Below are 23,055 nucleotides of genomic sequence, written 5' to 3' on the forward strand. Positions count from 1 at the left end.
TGGGCGTGTTTTTTTGAAAGCGCCTAGCACTGCCTACTTCAATTTTAAAGACTTGGAAAGCACACCGCCACCTTTCTTTAAATGCACACATGGAGCTAAACAAGTATCACACTTCATGACTTTCTTTCCTTCCTTCTAGTTAAAAAAAAGTCAGATAGCCCTTCAAGCCAGCAAGAGGATGTGCTTTTGTTGACATACCAGGTACAGTTGGTGACTCTGGGGTGACGTCAACAACCACAGCTTCCACGGAAGACTGAAGTTGTTGTTGGACACTGGGAAGGTCAGTGAATTCAGACACAGATAGAGCATAACTGGGGTCGTAGGATATCTTCTGCAGTTCTTTGCTATCAGAGCTCCTGGTTCCGATTGCAAAGGTCAAGACTCCCAGCTGTTTGAGAGCAGAAGCTGGTTCATCAACACTGTCAAAAGACCTTCCACCACTTAACAATATCAGCACCTGTGGGACTCCTTCCAGGCGCCTGCTTCCGGCAGAGGCCGTGAAGACATTATCCCTCACGAACTGGAGAGCTGCTCCAGTGTTGAGGGGTCTTCCGCCTTTGTGCCTCAAACCTTTAACAGTGTCAAGGACCTCGCCCTTTGTGCTGTACGTGTTCAGATAGAACTGGACAGCTGGATCTCTGCTGTACTGAACCACTGAGACACGGTCCTTGTTGTCATCCACACTGAGTGTCTCTACTACTCTTTGGACAAAGTCTCGCATAGCTGGGAATCCAGTTCTAGTACTATCAGATCCATCCAACAAGAACACAACATCCCTTCCTGGTGCCTTTCTGTCCACTAGGGAACACAAAATTTGAGACATATTTAGTTTCATGTGTCAAACCTTTCCCGTGTGAAAGTCAGATGATGAAAGCTGACCTCAACCTTGACAATTTACTCTATTAATGCTTGCACAAATTATTTTCTCCTAAGTGGCACTGGCAGACTCAAACTCAGTAAAAATACAATTTATTACACTTCAGTTTGCGTCCCACCATGATCGTGGGATGGAAAAATGGGTCACTTTCTTACCAGTTACTGTTGGTGTCATGGGCGTGGCCCTCACTAGCACTGTGCTCATTACAGAGGAGAGCTGTTCTTGGACACTGGGGAGGTCAGTGAAGTCAGACACTGATAGAGCGTAACTAGGGTCATATGATATCTTCTGCAGCTCTCTACTGTCAGAGTTCCTTGTTCCAATGCCAATGGCAAAGATGCCCTGCTGTTTGAGAGCAGAGGCTGGGGCATCTACATTGTCAAAAGAACTTCCACCATTTAGCAGGATCAACATCTGTGGAACACCTTGCAGGCGCCTACTCCCGGAGGAGTTTGTAAAGACGTTGTCCCTGACGTACTGGAGGGCTGCCCCGGTGTTGAGGGGTCTGCCTCCATTGTGTTTCAGCCCTCTGACCGAATCCACAATATCCTCTCTGGTGGTGTACGTGTTCAGATAGAAATGGACCTCTGCATCTCTGCTGTACTGGACCACAGAGACACGGTCTTTGTTTTGTCCCACATTGAGTTTCTCCACCACTCTCTCAACAAAATCACGCATGGCAGGGAAGCCATTCCTTGTGCCATCGGAACCATCCAGAAGGAATACGATATCCTTTTTGGCAGTGTCAACTGAGAAAAAGACAGGAAGACAAACAATAAAAACCTCTGCAAAAAGTACGCTCGTGGCCTGATCATCAATTGGTGGGCGTGTTTTTTTGAAAGCGCCTAGCACTGCCTACTTCAATTTTAAAGACTTGGAAAGCACACCGCCACCTTTCTTTAAATGCACACATGGAGCTAAACAAGTATCACACTTCATGACTTTCTTTCCTTCCTTCTAGTTAAAAAAAAGTCAGATAGCCCTTCAAGCCAGCAAGAGGATGTGCTTTTGTTGACATACCAGGTACAGTTGGTGACTCTGGGGTGACGTCAACAACCACAGCTTCCACGGAAGACTGAAGTTGTTGTTGGACACTGGGAAGGTCAGTGAATTCAGACACAGATAGAGCATAACTGGGGTCGTAGGATATCTTCTGCAGTTCTTTGCTATCAGAGCTCCTGGTTCCGATTGCAAAGGTCAAGACTCCCAGCTGTTTGAGAGCAGAAGCTGGTTCATCAACACTGTCAAATGACCTTCCACCACTTAACAATATCAGCACCTGTGGGACTCCTTCCAGGCGCCTGCTTCCGGCAGAGGCCGTGAAGACATTATCCCTCACGAACTGGAGAGCTGCTCCAGTGTTTAGGGGTCTTCCGCCTTTGTGCCTCAAACCTTTAACAGTGTCAAGGACCTCGCCCTTTGTGCTGTACGTGTTCAGATAGAACTGGACAGCTGGATCTCTGCTGTACTGAACCACTGAGACACGGTCCTTGTTGTCATCCACACTGAGTGTCTCTACTACTCTTTGGACAAAGTCTCGCATAGCTGGGAATCCAGTTCTAGTACTATCAGATCCATCCAACAAGAACACAACATCCCTTCCTGGTGCCTTTCTGTCCACTAGGGAACACAAAATTTGAGACATATTTAGTTTCATGTGTCAAACCTTTCCCGTGTGAAAGTCAGATGATGAAAGCTGACCTCAACCTTGACAATTTACTCTATTAATGCTTGCACAAATGATTTTCTCCTAAGTGGCACTGGCTGACTCAAACTCAGTAAAAATACAATTTATTACACTTCAGTTTGCGTCCCACCATGATCGTGGGATGGAAATATGGGTCACTTTCTTACCAGTTACTGTTGGTGTCATGGGCGTGGCCCTCACTAGCACTGTGCTCATTACAGAGGAGAGCTGTTCTTGGACACTGGGGAGGTCAGTGAAGTCAGACACTGATAGAGCGTAACTAGGGTCATATGATATCTTCTGCAGCTCTCTACTGTCAGAGTTCCTTGTTCCAATGCCAATGGCAAAGATGCCCTGCTGTTTGAGAGCAGAGGCTGGGGCATCTACATTGTCAAAAGAACTTCCACCATTTAGCAGGATCAACATCTGTGGAACACCTTGCAGGCGCCTACTCCCGGAGGAGTTTGTAAAGACGTTGTCCCTGACGTACTGGAGGGCTGCCCCGGTGTTGAGGGGTCTGCCTCCTTTGTGTTTCAGCCCTCTGACCGAATCCACAATATCCTCTCTGGTGGTGTACGTGTTCAGATAGAAATGGACCTCTGCATCTCTGCTGTACTGGACCACAGAGACACGGTCTTTGTTTTGTCCCACATTGAGTTTCTCCACCACTCTCTCAACAAAATCACGCATGGCAGGGAAGCCATTCCTTGTGCCATCGGAACCATCCAGAAGGAATACGATATCCTTTTTGGCAGTGTCAACTGAGAAAAAGACAGGAAGACAAACAATAAAAACCTCTGCAAAAAGTACGCTCGTGGCCTGATCATCAATTGGTGGGCGTGTTTTTTTGAAAGCGCCTAGCACTGCCTACTTCAATTTTAAAGACTTGGAAAGCACACCGCCACCTTTCTTTAAATGCACACATGGAGCTAAACAAGTATCACACTTCATGACTTTCTTTCCTTCCTTCTAGTTAAAAAAAAGTCAGATAGCCCTTCAAGCCAGCAAGAGGATGTGCTTTTGTTGACATACCAGGTACAGTTGGTGACTCTGGGGTGACGTCAACAACCACAGCTTCCACGGAAGACTGAAGTTGTTGTTGGACACTGGGAAGGTCAGTGAATTCAGACACAGATAGAGCATAACTGGGGTCGTAGGATATCTTCTGCAGTTCTTTGCTATCAGAGCTCCTGGTTCCGATTGCAAAGGTCAAGACTCCCAGCTGTTTGAGAGCAGAAGCTGGTTCATCAACACTGTCAAAAGACCTTCCACCACTTAACAATATCAGCACCTGTGGGACTCCTTCCAGGCGCCTGCTTCCGGCAGAGGCCGTGAAGACATTATCCCTCACGAACTGGAGAGCTGCTCCAGTGTTGAGGGGTCTTCCGCCTTTGTGCCTCAAACCTTTAACAGTGTCAAGGACCTCGCCCTTTGTGCTGTACGTGTTCAGATAGAACTGGACAGCTGGATCTCTGCTGTACTGAACCACTGAGACACGGTCCTTGTTGTCATCCACACTGAGTGTCTCTACTACTCTTTGGACAAAGTCTCGCATAGCTGGGAATCCAGTTCTAGTACTATCAGATCCATCCAACAAGAACACAACATCCCTTCCTGGTGCCTTTCTGTCCACTAGGGAACACAAAATTTGAGACATATTTAGTTTCATGTGTCAAACCTTTCCCGTGTGAAAGTCAGATGATGAAAGCTGACCTCAACCTTGACAATTTACTCTATTAATGCTTGCACAAATTATTTTCTCCTAAGTGGCACTGGCAGACTCAAACTCAGTAAAAATACAATTTATTACACTTCAGTTTGCGTCCCACCATGATCGTGGGATGGAAAAATGGGTCACTTTCTTACCAGTTACTGTTGGTGTCATGGGCGTGGCCCTCACTAGCACTGTGCTCATTACAGAGGAGAGCTGTTCTTGGACACTGGGGAGGTCAGTGAAGTCAGACACTGATAGAGCGTAACTAGGGTCATATGATATCTTCTGCAGCTCTCTACTGTCAGAGTTCCTTGTTCCAATGCCAATGGCAAAGATGCCCTGCTGTTTGAGAGCAGAGGCTGGGGCATCTACATTGTCAAAAGAACTTCCACCATTTAGCAGGATCAACATCTGTGGAACACCTTGCAGGCGCCTACTCCCGGAGGAGTTTGTAAAGACGTTGTCCCTGACGTACTGGAGGGCTGCCCCGGTGTTGAGGGGTCTGCCTCCATTGTGTTTCAGCCCTCTGACCGAATCCACAATATCCTCTCTGGTGGTGTACGTGTTCAGATAGAAATGGACCTCTGCATCTCTGCTGTACTGGACCACAGAGACACGGTCTTTGTTTTGTCCCACATTGAGTTTCTCCACCACTCTCTCAACAAAATCACGCATGGCAGGGAAGCCATTCCTTGTGCCATCGGAACCATCCAGAAGGAATACGATATCCTTTTTGGCAGTGTCAACTGAGAAAAAGACAGGAAGACAAACAATAAAAACCTCTGCAAAAAGTACGCTCGTGGCCTGATCATCAATTGGTGGGCGTGTTTTTTTGAAAGCGCCTAGCACTGCCTACTTCAATTTTAAAGACTTGGAAAGCACACCGCCACCTTTCTTTAAATGCACACATGGAGCTAAACAAGTATCACACTTCATGACTTTCTTTCCTTCCTTCTAGTTAAAAAAAAGTCAGATAGCCCTTCAAGCCAGCAAGAGGATGTGCTTTTGTTGACATACCAGGTACAGTTGGTGACTCTGGGGTGACGTCAACAACCACAGCTTCCACGGAAGACTGAAGTTGTTGTTGGACACTGGGAAGGTCAGTGAATTCAGACACAGATAGAGCATAACTGGGGTCGTAGGATATCTTCTGCAGTTCTTTGCTATCAGAGCTCCTGGTTCCGATTGCAAAGGTCAAGACTCCCAGCTGTTTGAGAGCAGAAGCTGGTTCATCAACACTGTCAAATGACCTTCCACCACTTAACAATATCAGCACCTGTGGGACTCCTTCCAGGCGCCTGCTTCCGGCAGAGGCCGTGAATACATTATCCCTCACGAACTGGAGAGCTGCTCCAGTGTTGAGGGGTCTTCCGCCTTTGTGCCTCAAACCTTTAACAGTGTCAAGGACCTCGCCCTTTGTGCTGTACGTGTTCAGATAGAACTGGACAGCTGGATCTCTGCTGTACTGAACCACTGAGACACGGTCCTTGTTGTCATCCACACTGAGTGTCTCTACTACTCTTTGGACAAAGTCTCGCATAGCTGGGAATCCAGTTCTAGTACTATCAGATCCATCCAACAAGAACACAACATCCCTTCCTGGTGCCTTTCTGTCCACTAGGGAACACAAAATTTGAGACATATTTAGTTTCATGTGTCAAACCTTTCCCGTGTGAAAGTCAGATGATGAAAGCTGACCTCAACCTTGACAATTTACTCTATTAATGCTGGCACAAATGATTTTCTCCTAAGTGGCACTGGCTGACTCAAACTCAGTAAAAATACAATTTATTACACTTCAGTTTGCGTCCCACCATGATCGTGGGATGGAAAAATGGGTCACTTTCTTACCAGTTACTGTTGGTGTCATGGGCGTGGCCCTCACTAGCACTGTGCTCATTACAGAGGAGAGCTGTTCTTGGACACTGGGGAGGTCAGTGAAGTCAGACACTGATAGAGCGTAACTAGGGTCATATGATATCTTCTGCAGCTCTCTACTGTCAGAGTTCCTTGTTCCAATGCCAATGGCAAAGATGCCCTGCTGTTTGAGAGCAGAGGCTGGGGCATCTACATTGTCAAAAGAACTTCCACCATTTAGCAGGATCAACATCTGTGGAACACCTTGCAGGCGCCTACTCCCGGAGGAGTTTGTAAAGACGTTGTCCCTGACGTACTGGAGGGCTGCCCCGGTGTTGAGGGGTCTGCCTCCTTTGTGTTTGAGCCCTCTGACCGAATCCACAATATCCTCTCTGGTGGTGTACGTGTTCAGATAGAAATGGACCTCTGCATCTCTGCTGTACTGGACCACAGAGACACGGTCTTTGTTTTGTCCCACATTGAGTTTCTCCACCACTCTCTCAACAAAATCACGCATGGCAGGGAAGCCATTCCTTGTGCCATCGGAACCATCCAGAAGGAATACGATATCCTTTTTGGCAGTGTCAACTGAGAAAAAGACAGGAAGACAAACAATAAAAACCTCTGCAAAAAGTACGCTCGTGGCCTGATCATCAATTGGTGGGCGTGTTTTTTTGAAAGCGCCTAGCACTGCCTACTTCAATTTTAAGGACTTGGAAAGCACACCGCTACCTTTCTTTAAATGCACACATGGAGCTAAACAAGTATGACACTTCATGACTTTCTTTCCTTCCTTCTAGTTAAAAAAAGTCAGATAGCCCTTCAAGCCAGCAAGAGGATGTGCTTTTGTTGACATACCAGGTACAGTTGGTGACTCTGGGGTGACGTCAACAACCACAGCTTCCACGGAAGACTGAAGTTGTTGTTGGACACTGGGAAGGTCAGTGAATTCAGACACAGATAGAGCATAACTGGGGTCGTAGGATATCTTCTGCAGTTCTTTGCTATCAGAGCTCCTGGTTCCGATTGCAAAGGTCAAGACTCCCAGCTGTTTGAGAGCAGAAGCTGGTTCATCAACACTGTCAAAAGACCTTCCACCACTTAACAATATCAGCACCTGTGGGACTCCTTCCAGGCGCCTGCTTCCGGCAGAGGCCGTGAAGACATTATCCCTCACGAACTGGAGAGCTGCTCCAGTGTTGAGGGGTCTTCCGCCTTTGTGCCTCAAACCTTTAACAGTGTCAAGGACCTCGCCCTTTGTGCTGTACGTGTTCAGATAGAACTGGACAGCTGGATCTCTGCTGTACTGAACCACTGAGACACGGTCCTTGTTGTCATCCACACTGAGTGTCTCTACTACTCTTTGGACAAAGTCTCGCATAGCTGGGAATCCAGTTCTAGTACTATCAGATCCATCCAACAAGAACACAACATCCCTTCCTGGTGCCTTTCTGTCCACTAGGGAACACAAAATTTGAGACATATTTAGTTTCATGTGTCAAACCTTTCCCGTGTGAAAGTCAGATGATGAAAGCTGACCTCAACCTTGACAATTTACTCTATTAATGCTTGCACAAATGATTTTCTCCTAAGTGGCACTGACTGACTCAAACTCAGTAAGAATACAATTTATTACACTTCAGTTTGCGTCCCACCATGATCGTGGGATGGAAAAATGGGTCACTTTCTTACCAGTTACTGTTGGTGTCATGGGCGTGGCCCTCACTAGCACTGTGCTCATTACAGAGGAGAGCTGTTCTTGGACACTGGGGAGGTCAGTGAAGTCAGACACTGATAGAGCGTAACTAGGGTCATATGATATCTTCTGCAGCTCTCTACTGTCAGAGTTCCTTGTTCCAATGCCAATGGCAAAGATGCCCTGCTGTTTGAGAGCAGAGGCTGGGGCATCTACATTGTCAAAAGAACTTCCACCATTTAGCAGGATCAACATCTGTGGAACACCTTGCAGGCGCCTACTCCCGGAGGAGTTTGTAAAGACGTTGTCCCTGACGTACTGGAGGGCTGCCCCGGTGTTGAGGGGTCTGCCTCCTTTGTGTTTCAGCCCTCTGACCGAATCCACAATATCCTCTCTGGTGGTGTACGTGTTCAGATAGAAATGGACCTCTGCATCTCTGCTGTACTGGACCACAGAGACACGGTCTTTGTTTTGTCCCACATTGAGTTTCTCCACCACTCTCTCAACAAAATCACGCATGGCAGGGAAGCCATTCCTTGTGCCATCGGAACCATCCAGAAGGAATACGATATCCTTTTTGGCAGTGTCAACTGAGAAAAAGACAGGAAGACAAACAATAAAAACCTCTGCAAAAAGTACGCTCGTGGCCTGATCATCAATTGGTGGGCGTGTTTTTTTGAAAGCGCCTAGCACTGCCTACTTCAATTTTAAGGACTTGGAAAGCACACCGCTACCTTTCTTTAAATGCACACATGGAGCTAAACAAGTATCACACTTCATGACTTTCTTTCCTTCCTTCTAGTTAAAAAAAGTCAGATAGCCCTTCAAGCCAGCAAGAGGATGTGCTTTTGTTGACATACCAGGTACAGTTGGTGACTCTGGGGTGACGTCAACAACCACAGCTTCCACGGAAGACTGAAGTTGTTGTTGGACACTGGGAAGGTCAGTGAATTCAGACACAGATAGAGCATAACTGGGGTCGTAGGATATCTTCTGCAGTTCTTTGCTATCAGAGCTCCTGGTTCCGATTGCAAAGGTCAAGACTCCCAGCTGTTTGAGAGCAGAAGCTGGTTCATCAACACTGTCAAAAGACCTTCCACCACTTAACAATATCAGCACCTGTGGGACTCCTTCCAGGCGCCTGCTTCCGGCAGAGGCCGTGAAGACATTATCCCTCACGAACTGGAGAGCTGCTCCAGTGTTGAGGGGTCTTCCGCCTTTGTGCCTCAAACCTTTAACAGTGTCAAGGACCTCGCCCTTTGTGCTGTACGTGTTCAGATAGAACTGGACAGCTGGATCTCTGCTGTACTGAACCACTGAGACACGGTCCTTGTTGTCATCCACACTGAGTGTCTCTACTACTCTTTGGACAAAGTCTCGCATAGCTGGGAATCCAGTTCTAGTACTATCAGATCCATCCAACAAGAACACAACATCCCTTCCTGGTGCCTTTCTGTCCACTAGGGAACACAAAATTTGAGACATATTTAGTTTCATGTGTCAAACCTTTCCCGTGTGAAAGTCAGATGATGAAAGCTGACCTCAACCTTGACAATTTACTCTATTAATGCTTGCACAAATGATTTTCTCCTAAGTGGCACTGGCTGACTCAAACTCAGTAAGAATACAATTTATTACACTTCAGTTTGCGTCCCACCATGATCGTGGGATGGAAAAATGGGTCACTTTCTTACCAGTTACTGTTGGTGTCATGGGCGTGGCCCTCACTTGCACTGTGCTCATTACAGAGGAGAGCTGTTCTTGGACACTGGGGAGGTCAGTGAAGTCAGACACTGATAGAGCGTAACTAGGGTCATATGATATCTTCTGCAGCTCTCTACTGTCAGAGTTCCTTGTTCCAATGCCAATGGCAAAGATGCCCTGCTGTTTGAGAGCAGAGGCTGGGGCATCTACATTGTCAAAAGAACTTCCACCATTTAGCAGGATCAACATCTGTGGAACACCTTGCAGGCGCCTACTCCCGGAGGAGTTTGTAAAGACATTGTCCCTGACGTACTGGAGGGCTGCCCCGGTGTTGAGGGGTCTGCCTCCTTTGTGTTTCAGCCCTCTGACCGAATCCACAATATCCTCTCTGGTGGTGTACGTGTTCAGATAGAAATGGACCTCTGCATCTCTGCTGTACTGGACCACAGAGACACGGTCTTTGTTTTGTCCCACATTGAGTTTCTCCACCACTCTCTCAACAAAATCACGCATGGCAGGGAAGCCATTCCTTGTGCCATCGGAACCATCCAGAAGGAATACGATATCCTTTTTGGCAGTGTCAACTGAGAAAAAGACAGGAAGACAAACAATAAAAACCTCTGCAAAAAGTACGCTCGTGGCCTGATCATCAATTGGTGGGCGTGTTTTTTTGAAAGCGCCTAGCACTGCCTACTTCAATTTTAAAGACTTGGAAAGCACACCGCCACCTTTCTTTAAATGCACACATTGAGCTAAACAAGTATCACACTTCATGACTTTCTTTCCTTCCTTCTAGTTAAAAAAAAAGTCAGATAGCCCTTCAAGCCAGCAAGAGGATGTGCTTTTGTTGACATACCAGGTACAGTTGGTGACTCTGGGGTGACGTCAACAACCACAGCTTCCACGGAAGACTGAAGTTGTTGTTGGACACTGGGAAGGTCAGTGAATTCAGACACAGATAGAGCATAACTGGGGTCGTAGGATATCTTCTGCAGTTCTTTGCTATCAGAGCTCCTGGTTCCGATTGCAAAGGTCAAGACTCCCAGCTGTTTGAGAGCAGAAGCTGGTTCATCAACACTGTCAAAAGACCTTCCACCACTTAACAATATCAGCACCTGTGGGACTCCTTCCAGGCGCCTGCTTCCGGCAGAGGCCGTGAAGACATTATCCCTCACGAACTGGAGAGCTGCTCCAGTGTTGAGGGGTCTTCCGCCTTTGTGCCTCAAACCTTTAACAGTGTCAAGGACCTCGCCCTTTGTGCTGTACGTGTTCAGATAGAACTGGACAGCTGGATCTCTGCTGTACTGAACCACTGAGACACGGTCCTTGTTGTCATCCACACTGAGTGTCTCTACTACTCTTTGGACAAAGTCTCGCATAGCTGGGAATCCAGTTCTAGTACTATCAGATCCATCCAACAAGAACACAACATCCCTTCCTGGTGCCTTTCTGTCCACTAGGGAACACAAAATTTGAGACATATTTAGTTTCATGTGTCAAACCTTTCCCGTGTGAAAGTCAGATGATGAAAGCTGACCTCAACCTTGACAATTTACTCTATTAATGCTTGCACAAATGATTTTCTCCTAAGTGGCACTGGCTGACTCAAACTCAGTAAGAATACAATTTATTACACTTCAGTTTGCGTCCCACCATGATCGTGGGATGGAAAAATGGGTCACTTTCTTACCAGTTACTGTTGGTGTCATGGGCGTGGCCCTCACTAGCACTGTGCTCATTACAGAGGAGAGCTGTTCTTGGACACTGGGGAGGTCAGTGAAGTCAGACACTGATAGAGCGTAACTAGGGTCATATGATATCTTCTGCAGCTCTCTACTGTCAGAGTTCCTTGTTCCAATGCCAATGGCAAAGATGCCCTGCTGTTTGAGAGCAGAGGCTGGGGCATCTACATTGTCAAAAGAACTTCCACCATTTAGCAGGATCAACATCTGTGGAACACCTTGCAGGCGCCTACTCCCGGAGGAGTTTGTAAAGACGTTGTCCCTGACGTACCGGAGGGCTGCCCCGGTGTTGAGGGGTCTGCCTCCTTTGTGTTTCAGCCCTCTGACCGAATCCACAATATCCTCTCTGGTTGTGTACGTGTTCAGATAGAAATGGACCTCTGCATCTCTGCTGTACTGGACCACAGAGACACGGTCTTTGTTTTGTCCCACATTGAGTTTCTCCACCACTCTCTCAACAAAATCACGCATGGCAGGGAAGCCATTCCTTGTGCCATCGGAACCATCCAGAAGGAATACGATATCCTTTTTGGCAGTGTCAACTGAGAAAAAGACAGGAAGACAAACAATAAAAACCTCTGCAAAAAGTACGCTCGTGGCCTGATCATCAATTGGTGGGCGTGTTTTTTTGAAAGCGCCTAGCACTGCCTACTTCAATTTTAAAGACTTGGAAAGCACACCGCCACCTTTCTTTAAATGCACACATGGAGCTAAACAAGTATCACACTTCATGACTTTCTTTCCTTCCTTCTAGTTAAAAAAAAAGTCAGATAGCCCTTCAAGCCAGCAAGAGGATGTGCTTTTGTTGACATACCAGGTACAGTTGGTGACTCTGGGGTGACGTCAACAACCACAGCTTCCACGGAAGACTGAAGTTGTTGTTGGACACTGGGAAGGTCAGTGAATTCAGACACAGATAGAGCATAACTGGGGTCGTAGGATATCTTCTGCAGTTCTTTGCTATCAGAGCTCCTGGTTCCGATTGCAAAGGTCAAGACTCCCAGCTGTTTGAGAGCAGAAGCTGGTTCATCAACACTGTCAAAAGACCTTCCACCACTTAACAATATCAGCACCTGTGGGACTCCTTCCAGGCGCCTGCTTCCGGCAGAGGCCGTGAAGACATTATCCCTCACGAACTGGAGAGCTGCTCCAGTGTTGAGGGGTCTTCCGCCTTTGTGCCTCAAACCTTTAACAGTGTCAAGGACCTCGCCCTTTGTGCTGTACGTGTTCAGATAGAACTGGACAGCTGGATCTCTGCTGTACTGAACCACTGAGACACGGTCCTTGTTGTCATCCACACTGAGTGTCTCTACTACTCTTTGGACAAAGTCTCGCATAGCTGGGAATCCAGTTCTAGTACTATCAGATCCATCCAACAAGAACACAACATCCCTTCCTGGTGCCTTTCTGTCCACTAGGGAACACAAAATTTGAGACATATTTAGTTTCATGTGTCAAACCTTTCCCGTGTGAAAGTCAGATGATGAAAGCTGACCTCAACCTTGACAATTTACTCTATTAATGCTTGCACAAATGATTTTCTCCTAAGTGGCACTGGCTGACTCAAACTCAGTAAGAATACAATTTATTACACTTCAGTTTGCGTCCCACCATGATCGTGGGATGGAAAAATGGGTCACTTTCTTACCAGTTACTGTTGGTGTCATGGGCGTGGCCCTCACTAGCACTGTGCTCATTACAGAGGAGAGCTGTTCTTGGACACTGGGGAGGTCAGTGAAGTCAGACACTGATAGAGCGTAACTAGGGTCATATGATATCTTCTGCAGCTCTCTACTGTCAGAGTTCCTTGTTCCAATGCCAATGGCAAAGATGCCCTGCTGTTTGAGAGCAGAGGCTGGGGCATCTACATTGTCAAAAGAACTTCCACCATTTAGCAGGATCAACATCTGTGGAACACCTTGCAGGCGCCTACTCCCGGAGGAGTTTGTAAAGACGTTGTCCCTGACGTACCGGAGGGCTGCCCCGGTGTTGAGGGGTCTGCCTCCTTTGTGTTTCAGCCCTCTGACCGAATCCACAATATCCTCTCTGGTTGTGTACGTGTTCAGATAGAAATGGACCTCTGCATCTCTGCTGTACTGGACCACAGAGACACGGTCTTTGTTTTGTCCCACATTGAGTTTCTCCACCACTCTCTCAACAAAATCACGCATGGCAGGGAAGCCATTCCTTGTGCCATCGGAACCATCCAGAAGGAATACGATATCCTTTTTGGCAGTGTCAACTGAGAAAAAGACAGGAAGACAAACAATAAAAACCTCTGCAAAAAGTACGCTCGTGGCCTGATCATCAATTGGTTGGCGTGTTTTTTTGAAAGCGCCTAGCACTGCCTACTTCAATTTTAAAGACTTGGAAAGCACACCGCCACCTTTCTTTAAATGCACACATGGAGCTAAACAAGTATCACACTTCATGACTTTCTTTCCTTCCTTCTAGTTAAAAAAAAAGTCAGATAGCCCTTCAAGCCAGCAAGAGGATGTGCTTTTGTTGACATACCAGGTACAGTTGGTGACTCTGGGGTGACGTCAACAACCACAGCTTCCACGGAAGACTGAAGTTGTTGTTGGACACTGGGAAGGTCAGTGAATTCAGACACAGATAGAGCATAACTGGGGTCGTAGGATATCTTCTGCAGTTCTTTGCTATCAGAGCTCCTGGTTCCGATTGCAAAGGTCAAGACTCCCAGCTGTTTGAGAGCAGAAGCTGGTTCATCAACACTGTCAAAAGACCTTCCACCACTTAACAATATCAGCACCTGTGGGACTCCTTCCAGGCGCCTGCTTCCGGCAGAGGCTGTGAAGACATTATCCCTCACGAACTGGAGAGCTGCTCCAGTGTTGAGGGGTCTTCCGCCTTTGTGCCTCAAACCTTTAACAGTGTCAAGGACCTCGCTCTTTGTGCTGTACGTGTTCAGATAGAACTGGACAGCTGGATCTCTGCTGTACTGAACCACTGAGACACGGTCCTTGTTGTCATCCACACTGAGTGTCTCTACTACTCTTTGGACAAAGTCTCGCATAGCTGGGAATCCAGTTCTAGTACTATCAGATCCATCCAACAAGAACACAACATCCCTTCCTGGTGCCTTTCTGTCCACTAGGGAACACAAAATTTGAGACATATTTAGTTTCATGTGTCAAACCTTTCCCGTGTGAAAGTCAGATGATGAAAGCTGACCTCAACCTTGACAATTTACTCTATTAATGCTTGCACAAATGATTTTCTCCTAAGTGGCACTGGCTGACTCAAACTCAGTAAGAATACAATTTATTACACTTCAGTTTGCGTCCCACCATGATCGTGGGATGGAAAAATGGGTCACTTTCTTACCAGTTACTGTTGGTGTCATGGGCGTGGCCCTCACTAGCACTGTGCTCATTACAGAGGAGAGCTGTTCTTGGACACTGGGGAGGTCAGTGAAGTCAGACACTGATAGAGCGTAACTAGGGTCATATGATATCTTCTGCAGCTCTCTACTGTCAGAGTTCCTTGTTCCAATGCCAATGGCAAAGATGCCCTGCTGTTTGAGAGCAGAGGCTGGGGCATCTACATTGTCAAAAGAACTTCCACCATTTAGCAGGATCAACATCTGTGGAACACCTTGCAGGCGCCTACTCCCGGAGGAGTTTGTAAAGACGTTGTCCCTGACGTACTGGAGGGCTGCCCCGGTGTTTTGGGGTCTGCCTCCTTTGTGTTTCAGCCCTCTGACCGAATCCACAATATCCTCTCTGGTGGTGTACGTGTTCAGATAGAAATGGACCTCTGCATCTCTGCTGTACTGGACCACAGAGACACGGTCTTTGTTTTGTCCCACATTGAGTTTCTCCACCACTCTCTCAACAAAATCACGCATGGCAGGGAAGCCATTCCTTGTGCCATCGGAACCATCCAGAAGGAATACGATATCCTTTTTGGCAGTGTCAACTGAGAAAAAGACAGGAAGACAAACAATAAAAACCTCTGCAAAAAGTACGCTCGTGGCCTGATCATCAATTGGTGGGCGTGTTTTTTTGAAAGCGCCTAGCACTGCCTACTTCAATTTTAAAGACTTGGAAAGCACACCGCCACCTTTCTTTAAATGCACACATGGAGCTAAACAAGTATCACACTTCATGACTTTCTTTCCTTCCTTCTAGTTAAAAAAAAGTCAGATAGCCCTTCAAGCCAGCAAGAGGATGTGCTTTTGTTGACATACCAGGTACAGTTGGTGACTCTGGGGTGACATCAACAACCACAGCTTCCACGGAAGACTGAAGTTGTTGTTGGACACTGGGAAGGTCAGTGAATTCAGACACAGATAGAGCATAACTGGGGTCGTAGGATATCTTCTGCAGTTCTTTGCTATCAGAGCTCCTGGTTCCGATTGCAAAGGTCAAGACTCCCAGCTGTTTGAGAGCAGAAGCTGGTTCATCAACACTGTCAAAAGACCTTCCACCACTTAACAATATCAGCACCTGTGGGACTCCTTCCAGGCGCCTGCTTCCGGCAGAGGCCGTGAAGACATTATCCCTCACGAACTGGAGAGCTGCTCCAGTGTTGAGGGGTCTTCCGCCTTTGTGCCTCAAACCTTTAACAGTGTCAAGGACCTCGCCCTTTGTGCTGTACGTGTTCAGATAGAACTGGACAGCTGGATCTCTGCTGTACTGAACCACTGAGACACGGTCCTTGTTGTCATCCACACTGAGTGTCTCTACTACTCTTTGGACAAAGTCTCGCATAGCTGGGAATCCAGTTCTAGTACTATCAGATCCATCCAACAAGAACACAACATCCCTTCCTGGTGCCTTTCTGTCCACTAGGGAACACAAAATTTGAGACATATTTAGTTTCATGTGTCAAACCTTTCCCGTGTGAAAGTCAGATGATGAAAGCTGACCTCAACCTTGACAATTTACTCTATTAATGCTGGCACAAATGATTTTCTCCTAAGTGGCACTGGCTGACTCAAACTCAGTAAGAATACAATTTATTACACTTCAGTTTGCGTCCCACCATGATCGTGGGATGGAAAAATGGGTCACTTTCTTACCAGTTACTGTTGGTGTCATGGGCGTGGCCCTCACTAGCACTGTGCTCATTACAGAGGAGAGCTGTTCTTGGACACTGGGGAGGTCAGTGAAGTCAGACACTGATAGAGCGTAACTAGGGTCATATGATATCTTCTGCAGCTCTCTACTGTCAGAGTTCCTTGTTCCAATGCCAATGGCAAAGATGCCCTGCTGTTTGAGAGCAGAGGCTGGGGCATCTACATTGTCAAAAGAACTTCCACCATTTAGCAGGATCAACATCTGTGGAACACCTTGCAGGCGCCTACTCCCGGAGGAGTTTGTAAAGACGTTGTCCCTGACGTACTGGAGGGCTGCCCCGGTGTTGAGGGTTCTGCCTCCTTTGTGTTTCAGCCCTCTGACCGAATCCACAATATCCTCTCTGGTGGTGTACGTGTTCAGATAGAAATGGACCTCTGCATCTCTGCTGTACTGGACCACAGAGACACGGTCTTTGTTTTGTCCCACATTGAGTTTCTCCACCACTCTCTCAACAAAATCACGCATGGCAGGGAAGCCATTCCTTGTGCCATCGGAACCATCCAGAAGGAATACGATATCCTTTTTGGCAGTGTCAACTGAGAAAAAGACAGGAAGACAAACAATAAAAACCTCTGCAAAAAGTACGCTCGTGGCCTGATCATCAATTGGTGGGCGTGTTTTTTTGAAAGCGCCTAGCACTGCCTACTTCATTTTTAAAGACTTGGAAAGCACACCGCCACCTTTCTTTAAATGCACACATGGAGCTAAACAAGTATCACACTTCATGACTTTCTTTCGTTCCTTCTAGTTAAAAAAAGTCAGATAACCCTTCAAGCCAGCAAGAGGATGTGCGTTTGTTAACATACCAGGTACAGTTGGTGACTCTAGGGTGATGTCAACAACCACAGCTTCCACGGAAGACTGAAGTTGTTGTTGGACACTGGGAAGGTCAGTGAATTCAGACACAGATAGAGCATAACTGGGGTCGTAGGATATCTTCTGCAGTTCTTTGCTATCAGAGCTCCTGGTTCCGATTGCAAAGGTCAAGACTCCCAGCTGTTTGAGAGCAGAAGCTGGTTCATCAACACTGTCAAAAGACCTTCCACCACTTAACAATATCAGCACCTGTGGGACTCCTTCCAGGCGCCTGCTTCCGGCAGAGGCCGTGAAGACATTATCCCTCACGAACTGGAGAGCTGCTCCAGTGTTGAGGGGTCTTCCGCCTTTGTGCCTCAAACCTTTAACAGTGTCAAGGACCTCGCCCTTTGTGCTGTACGTGTTCAGATAGAACTGGACAGCTGGATCTCTGCTGTACTGAACCACTGAGACACGGTCCTTGTTGTCATCCACACTGAGTGTCTCTACTACTCTTTGGACAAAGTCTCGCATAGCTGGGAATCCAGTTCTAGTACTATCAGATCCATCCAACAAGAACACAACATCCCTTCCTGGTGCCTTTCTGTCCACTAGGGAACACAAAATTTGAGACATATTTAGTTTCATGTGTCAAACCTTTCCCGTGTGAAAGTCAGATGATGAAAGCTGACCTCAACCTTGACAATTTACTCTATTAATGCTTGCACAAATGATTTTCTCCTAAGTGGCACTGGCTGACTCAAACTCAGTAAGAATACAATTTATTACACTTCAGTTTGCGTCCCACCATGATCGTGGGATGGAAAAATGGGTCACTTTCTTACCAGTTACTGTTGGTGTCATGGGCGTGGCCCTCACTAGCACTGTGCTCATTACAGAGGAGAGCTGTTCTTGGACACTGGGGAGGTCAGTGAAGTCAGACACTGATAGAGCGTAACTAGGGTCATATGATATCTTCTGCAGCTCTCTACTGTCAGAGTTCCTTGTTCCAATGCCAATGGCAAAGATGCCCTGCTGTTTGAGAGCAGAGGCTGGGGCATCTACATTGTCAAAAGAACTTCCACCATTTAGCAGGATCAACATCTGTGGAACACCTTGCAGGCGCCTACTCCCGGAGGAGTTTGTAAAGACGTTGTCCCTGACGTACTGGAGGGCTGCCCCGGTGTTTTGGGGTCTGCCTCCTTTGTGTTTCAGCCCTCTGACCGAATCCACAATATCCTCTCTGGTGGTGTACGTGTTCAGATAGAAATGGACCTCTGCATCTCTGCTGTACTGGACCACAGAGACACGGTCTTTGTTTTGTCCCACATTGAGTTTCTCCACCACTCTCTCAACAAAATCACGCATGGCAGGGAAGCCATTCCTTGTGCCATCGGAACCATCCAGAAGGAATACGATATCCTTTTTGGCAGTGTCAACTGAGAAAAAGACAGGAAGACAAACAATAAAAACCTCTGCAAAAAGTACGCTCGTGGCCTGATCATCAATTGGTGGGCGTGTTTTTTTGAAAGCGCCTAGCACTGCCTACTTCATTTTTAAAGACTTGGAAAGCACACCGCCACCTTTCTTTAAATGCACACATGGAGCTAAACAAGTATCACACCTCATGACTTTCTTTCCTTCCTTCTAGTTAAAAAAAAAGTCAGATAACCCTTCAAGCCAGCAAGAGGATGTGCGTTTGTTAACATACCAGGTACAGTTGGTGACTCTAGGGTGATGTCAACAACCACAGCTTCCACGGAAGACTGAAGTTGTTGTTGGACACTGGGAAGGTCAGTGAATTCAGACACAGATAGAGCATAACTGGGGTCGTAGGATATCTTCTGCAGTTCTTTGCTATCAGAGCTCCTGGTTCCGATTGCAAAGGTCAAGACTCCCAGCTGTTTGAGAGCAGAAGCTGGTTCATCAACACTGTCAAAAGACCTTCCACCACTTAACAATATCAGCACCTGTGGGACTCCTTCCAGGCGCCTGCTTCCGGCAGAGGCCGTGAAGACATTATCCCTCACGAACTGGAGAGCTGCTCCAGTGTTGAGGGGTCTTCCGCCTTTGTGCCTCAAACCTTTAACAGTGTCAAGGACCTCGCCCTTTGTGCTGTACGTGTTCAGATAGAACTGGACAGCTGGATCTCTGCTGTACTGAACCACTGAGACACGGTCCTTGTTGTCATCCACACTGAGTGTCTCTACTACTCTTTGGACAAAGTCTCGCACAGCTCGGAATCCAGTTCTAGTACCATCAGATCCATCCAACAAGAACACAACATCCCTTCCTGGTGCCTTTCTGTCCACTAGGGAACACAAAATTTGAGACATATTTAGTTTCATGTGTCAAACCTTTCCCGTGTGAAAGTCAGATGATGAAAGCTGACCTCAACCTTGACAATTTACTCTATTAATGCTGGCACAAATGATTTTCTCCTAAGTGGCACTGGCTGACTCAAACTCAGTAAGAATACAATTTATTACACTTCAGTTTGCGTCCCACCATGATCGTGGGATGGAAAAATGGGTCACTTTCTTACCAGTTACTGTTGGTGTCATGGGCGTGGCCCTCACTAGCACTGTGCTCATTACAGAGGAGAGCTGTTCTTGGACACTGGGGAGGTCAGTGAAGTCAGACACTGATAGAGCGTAACTAGGGTCATATGATATCTTCTGCAGCTCTCTACTGTCAGAGTTCCTTGTTCCAATGCCAATGGCAAAGATGCCCTGCTGTTTGAGAGCAGAGGCTGGGGCATCTACATTGTCAAAAGAACTTCCACCATTTAGCAGGATCAACATCTGTGGAACACCTTGCAGGCGCCTACTCCCGGAGGAGTTTGTAAAGACGTTGTCCCTGACGTACTGGAGGGCTGCCCCGGTGTTGAGGGGTCTGCCTCCTTTGTGTTTCAGCCCTCTGACCGAATCCACAATATCCTCTCTGGTGGTGTACGTGTTCAGATAGAAATGGACCTCTGCATCTCTGCTGTACTGGACCACAGAGACACGGTCTTTGTTTTGTCCCACATTGAGTTTCTCCACCACTCTCTCAACAAAATCACGCATGGCAGGGAAGCCATTCCTTGTGCCATCGGAACCATCCAGAAGGAATACGATATCCTTTTTGGCAGTGTCAACTGAGAAAAAGACAGGAAGACAAACAATAAAAACCTCTGCAAAAAGTACGCTCGTGGCCTGATCATCAATTGGTGGGCGTGTTTTTTTGAAAGCGCCTAGCACTGCCTACTTCATTTTTAAAGACTTGGAAAGCACACCGCCACCTTTCTTTAAATGCACACATGGAGCTAAACAAGTATCACACTTCATGACTTTCTTTCCTTCCTTCTAGTTAAAAAAAGTCAGATAACCCTTCAAGCCAGCAAGAGGATGTGCATTTGTTAACATACCAGGTACAGTTGGTGACTCTAGGGTGATGTCAACAACCACAGCTTCCACGGAAGACTGAAGTTGTTGTTGGACACTGGGAAGGTCAGTGAATTCAGACACAGATAGAGCATAACTGGGGTCGTAGGATATCTTCTGCAGTTCTTTGCTATCAGAGCTCCTGGTTCCGATTGCAAAGGTCAAGACTCCCAGCTGTTTGAGAGCAGAAGCTGGTTCATCAACACTGTCAAAAGACCTTCCACCACTTAACAATATCAGCACCTGTGGGACTCCTTCCAGGCGCCTGCTTCCGGCAGAGGCCGTGAAGACATTATCCCTCACGAACTGGAGAGCTGCTCCAGTGTTGAGGGGTCTTCCGCCTTTGTGCCTCAAACCTTTAACAGTGTCAAGGACCTCGCCCTTTGTGGTGTACGTGTTCAGATAGAACTGGACAGCTGGATCTCTGCTGTACTGAACCACTGAGACACGGTCCTTGTTGTCATCCACACTGAGTGTCTCTACTACTCTTTGGACAAAGTCTCGCATAGCTGGGAATCCAGTTCTAGTACTATCAGATCCATCCAACAAGAACACAACATCCCTTCCTGGTGCCTTTCTATCCACTAGGGAACACAAAATTTGAGACATATTTAGTTTCATGTGTCAAACCTTTCCCGTGTTAAAGTCAGATGATGAAAGCTGACCTCAACCTTGACAATTTACTCTATTAATGCTTGCACAAATGATTTTCTCCTAAGTGGCACTGGCTGACTCAAACTCAGTAAGAATACAATTTATTACACTTCAGTTTGCGTCCCACCATGATCGTGGGATGGAAAAATGGGTCACTTTCTTACCAGTTACTGTTGGTGTCATGGGCGTGGCCCTCACTAGCACTGTGCTCATTACAGAGGAGAGCTGTTCTTGGACACTGGGGAGGTCAGTGAAGTCAGACACTGATAGAGCGTAACTAGGGTCATATGATATCTTCTGCAGCTCTCTACTGTCAGAGTTCCTTGTTCCAATGCCAATGGCAAAGATGCCCTGCTGTTTGAGAGCAGAGGCTGGGGCATCTACATTGTCAAAAGAACTTCCACCATTTAGCAGGATCAACATCTGTGGAACACCTTGCAGGCGCCTACTCCCGGAGGAGTTTGTAAAGACGTTGTCCCTGACGTACTGGAGGGCTGCCCCGGTGTTGAGGGGTCTGCCTCCTTTGTGTTTCAGCCCTCTGACCGAATCCACAATATCCTCTCTGGTGGTGTACGTGTTCAGATAGAAATGGACCTCTGCATCTCTGCTGTACTGGACCACAGAGACACGGTCTTTGTTTTGTCCCACATTGAGTTTCTCCACCACTCTCTCAACAAAATCACGCATGGCAGGGAAGCCATTCCTTGTGCCATCGGAACCATCCAGAAGGAATACGATATCCTTTTTGGCAGTGTCAACTGAGAAAAAGACAGGAAGACAAACAATAAAAACCTCTGCAAAAAGTACGCTCGTGGCCTGATCATCAATTGGTGGGCGTGTTTTTTTGAAAGCGCCTAGCACTGCCTACTTCATTTTTAAAGACTTGGAAAGCACACCGCCACCTTTCTTTAAATGCACACATGGAGCTAAACAAGTATCACACTTCATGACTTTCTTTCCTTCCCTCTAGTTAAAAAAAGTCAGATAACCCTTCAAGCCAGCAAGAGGATGTGCGTTTGTTGACATACCAGGTACAGTTGGTGACTCTGGGGTGACATCAACAACCACAGCTTCCACGGAAGACTGAAGTTGTTGTTGGACACTGGGAAGGTCAGTGAATTCAGACACAGATAGAGCATAACTGGGGTCGTAGGATATCTTCTGCAGTTCTTTGCTATCAGAGCTCCTGGTTCCGATTGCAAAGGTCAAGACTCCCAGCTGTTTGAGAGCAGAAGCTGGTTCATCAACACTGTCAAAAGACCTTCCACCACTTAACAATATCAGCACCTGTGGGACTCCTTCCAGGCGCCTGCTTCCGGCAGAGGCCGTGAAGACATTATCCCTCACGAACTGGAGAGCTGCTCCAGTGTTGAGGGGTCTTCCGCCTTTGTGCCTCAAACCTTTAACAGTGTCAAGGACCTCGCCCTTTGTGGTGTACGTGTTCAGATAGAACTGGACAGCTGGATCTCTGCTGTACTGAACCACTGAGACACGGTCCTTGTTGTCATCCACACTGAGTGTCTCTACTACTCTTTGGACAAAGTCTCGCACAGCACGGAATCCAGTTCTAGTACCATCAGATCCATCCAACAAGAACACAACATCCCTTCCTGGTGCCTTTCTGTCCACTAGGGAACACAAAATTTGAGACATATTTAGTTTCATGTGTCAAACCTTTCCCGTGTGAAAGTCAGATGATGAAAGCTGACCTCAACCTTTACAATTTACTCTATTAATGCTTGCACAAATGATTTTCTCCTAAGTGGCACTGGCTGACTCAAACTCAGTAAGAGTACACT

General features: G+C 47.0%; 3 protein-coding genes across 3 annotated transcripts in view; all 3 read right to left on the minus strand.

Annotated features, from left to right (window-relative positions):
* LOC121906878 overlaps positions 1 to 914 on the minus strand; it is a 39,113-nt gene extending 38,199 nt beyond the window's left edge. The window contains exon 1 of the mRNA XM_042426064.1: positions 199 to 914. Coding sequence (XP_042281998.1) covers positions 199 to 835 — 637 coding nt within the window. The 5' untranslated portion in view covers positions 836 to 914. The remainder of the gene's footprint in view (positions 1 to 198) is intronic.
* On the minus strand, positions 915 to 13,238 carry LOC121907650 (collagen alpha-3(VI) chain-like). The gene is made up of 15 exons (XM_042427333.1): positions 12,926 to 13,238; positions 12,092 to 12,691; positions 11,226 to 11,819; positions 10,392 to 10,991; positions 9,526 to 10,119; positions 8,692 to 9,291; positions 7,828 to 8,421; positions 6,994 to 7,593; positions 6,130 to 6,723; positions 5,296 to 5,895; positions 4,431 to 5,024; positions 3,597 to 4,196; positions 2,732 to 3,325; positions 1,898 to 2,497; positions 915 to 1,626 (listed from the first exon to the last, which is right to left on the minus strand). The coding sequence occupies exons 1-15, from the start codon at positions 13,182 to 13,184 to the stop codon at positions 980 to 982; spliced, it is 8,670 nt and encodes a 2,889-aa protein (XP_042283267.1). The 5' UTR covers positions 13,185 to 13,238; the 3' UTR covers positions 915 to 979.
* A 101-nt stretch (positions 13,239 to 13,339) lies between these two features.
* Positions 13,340 to 23,055, minus strand: part of col6a3 (collagen, type VI, alpha 3) — a 43,723-nt gene continuing 34,007 nt past the window's right edge. Inside the window, 12 exon segments of the mRNA XM_042427334.1 lie at positions 13,340 to 13,519; positions 13,799 to 14,391; positions 14,626 to 15,255; positions 15,491 to 16,136; positions 16,359 to 16,976; positions 17,238 to 17,788; positions 18,023 to 18,616; positions 18,889 to 19,488; positions 19,723 to 20,316; positions 20,587 to 21,186; positions 21,421 to 22,014; positions 22,285 to 22,884. Of these exon segments, the coding sequence (XP_042283268.1) occupies positions 13,340 to 13,519; positions 13,799 to 14,391; positions 14,626 to 15,255; positions 15,491 to 16,136; positions 16,359 to 16,976; positions 17,238 to 17,788; positions 18,023 to 18,616; positions 18,889 to 19,488; positions 19,723 to 20,316; positions 20,587 to 21,186; positions 21,421 to 22,014; positions 22,285 to 22,884 (6,800 nt within the window).

This window comes from Thunnus maccoyii, chromosome 11, assembly GCF_910596095.1.
Source record: "Thunnus maccoyii chromosome 11, fThuMac1.1, whole genome shotgun sequence".
In the NCBI taxonomy this organism is placed as follows: Eukaryota; Metazoa; Chordata; class Actinopteri; order Scombriformes; family Scombridae; genus Thunnus; species Thunnus maccoyii.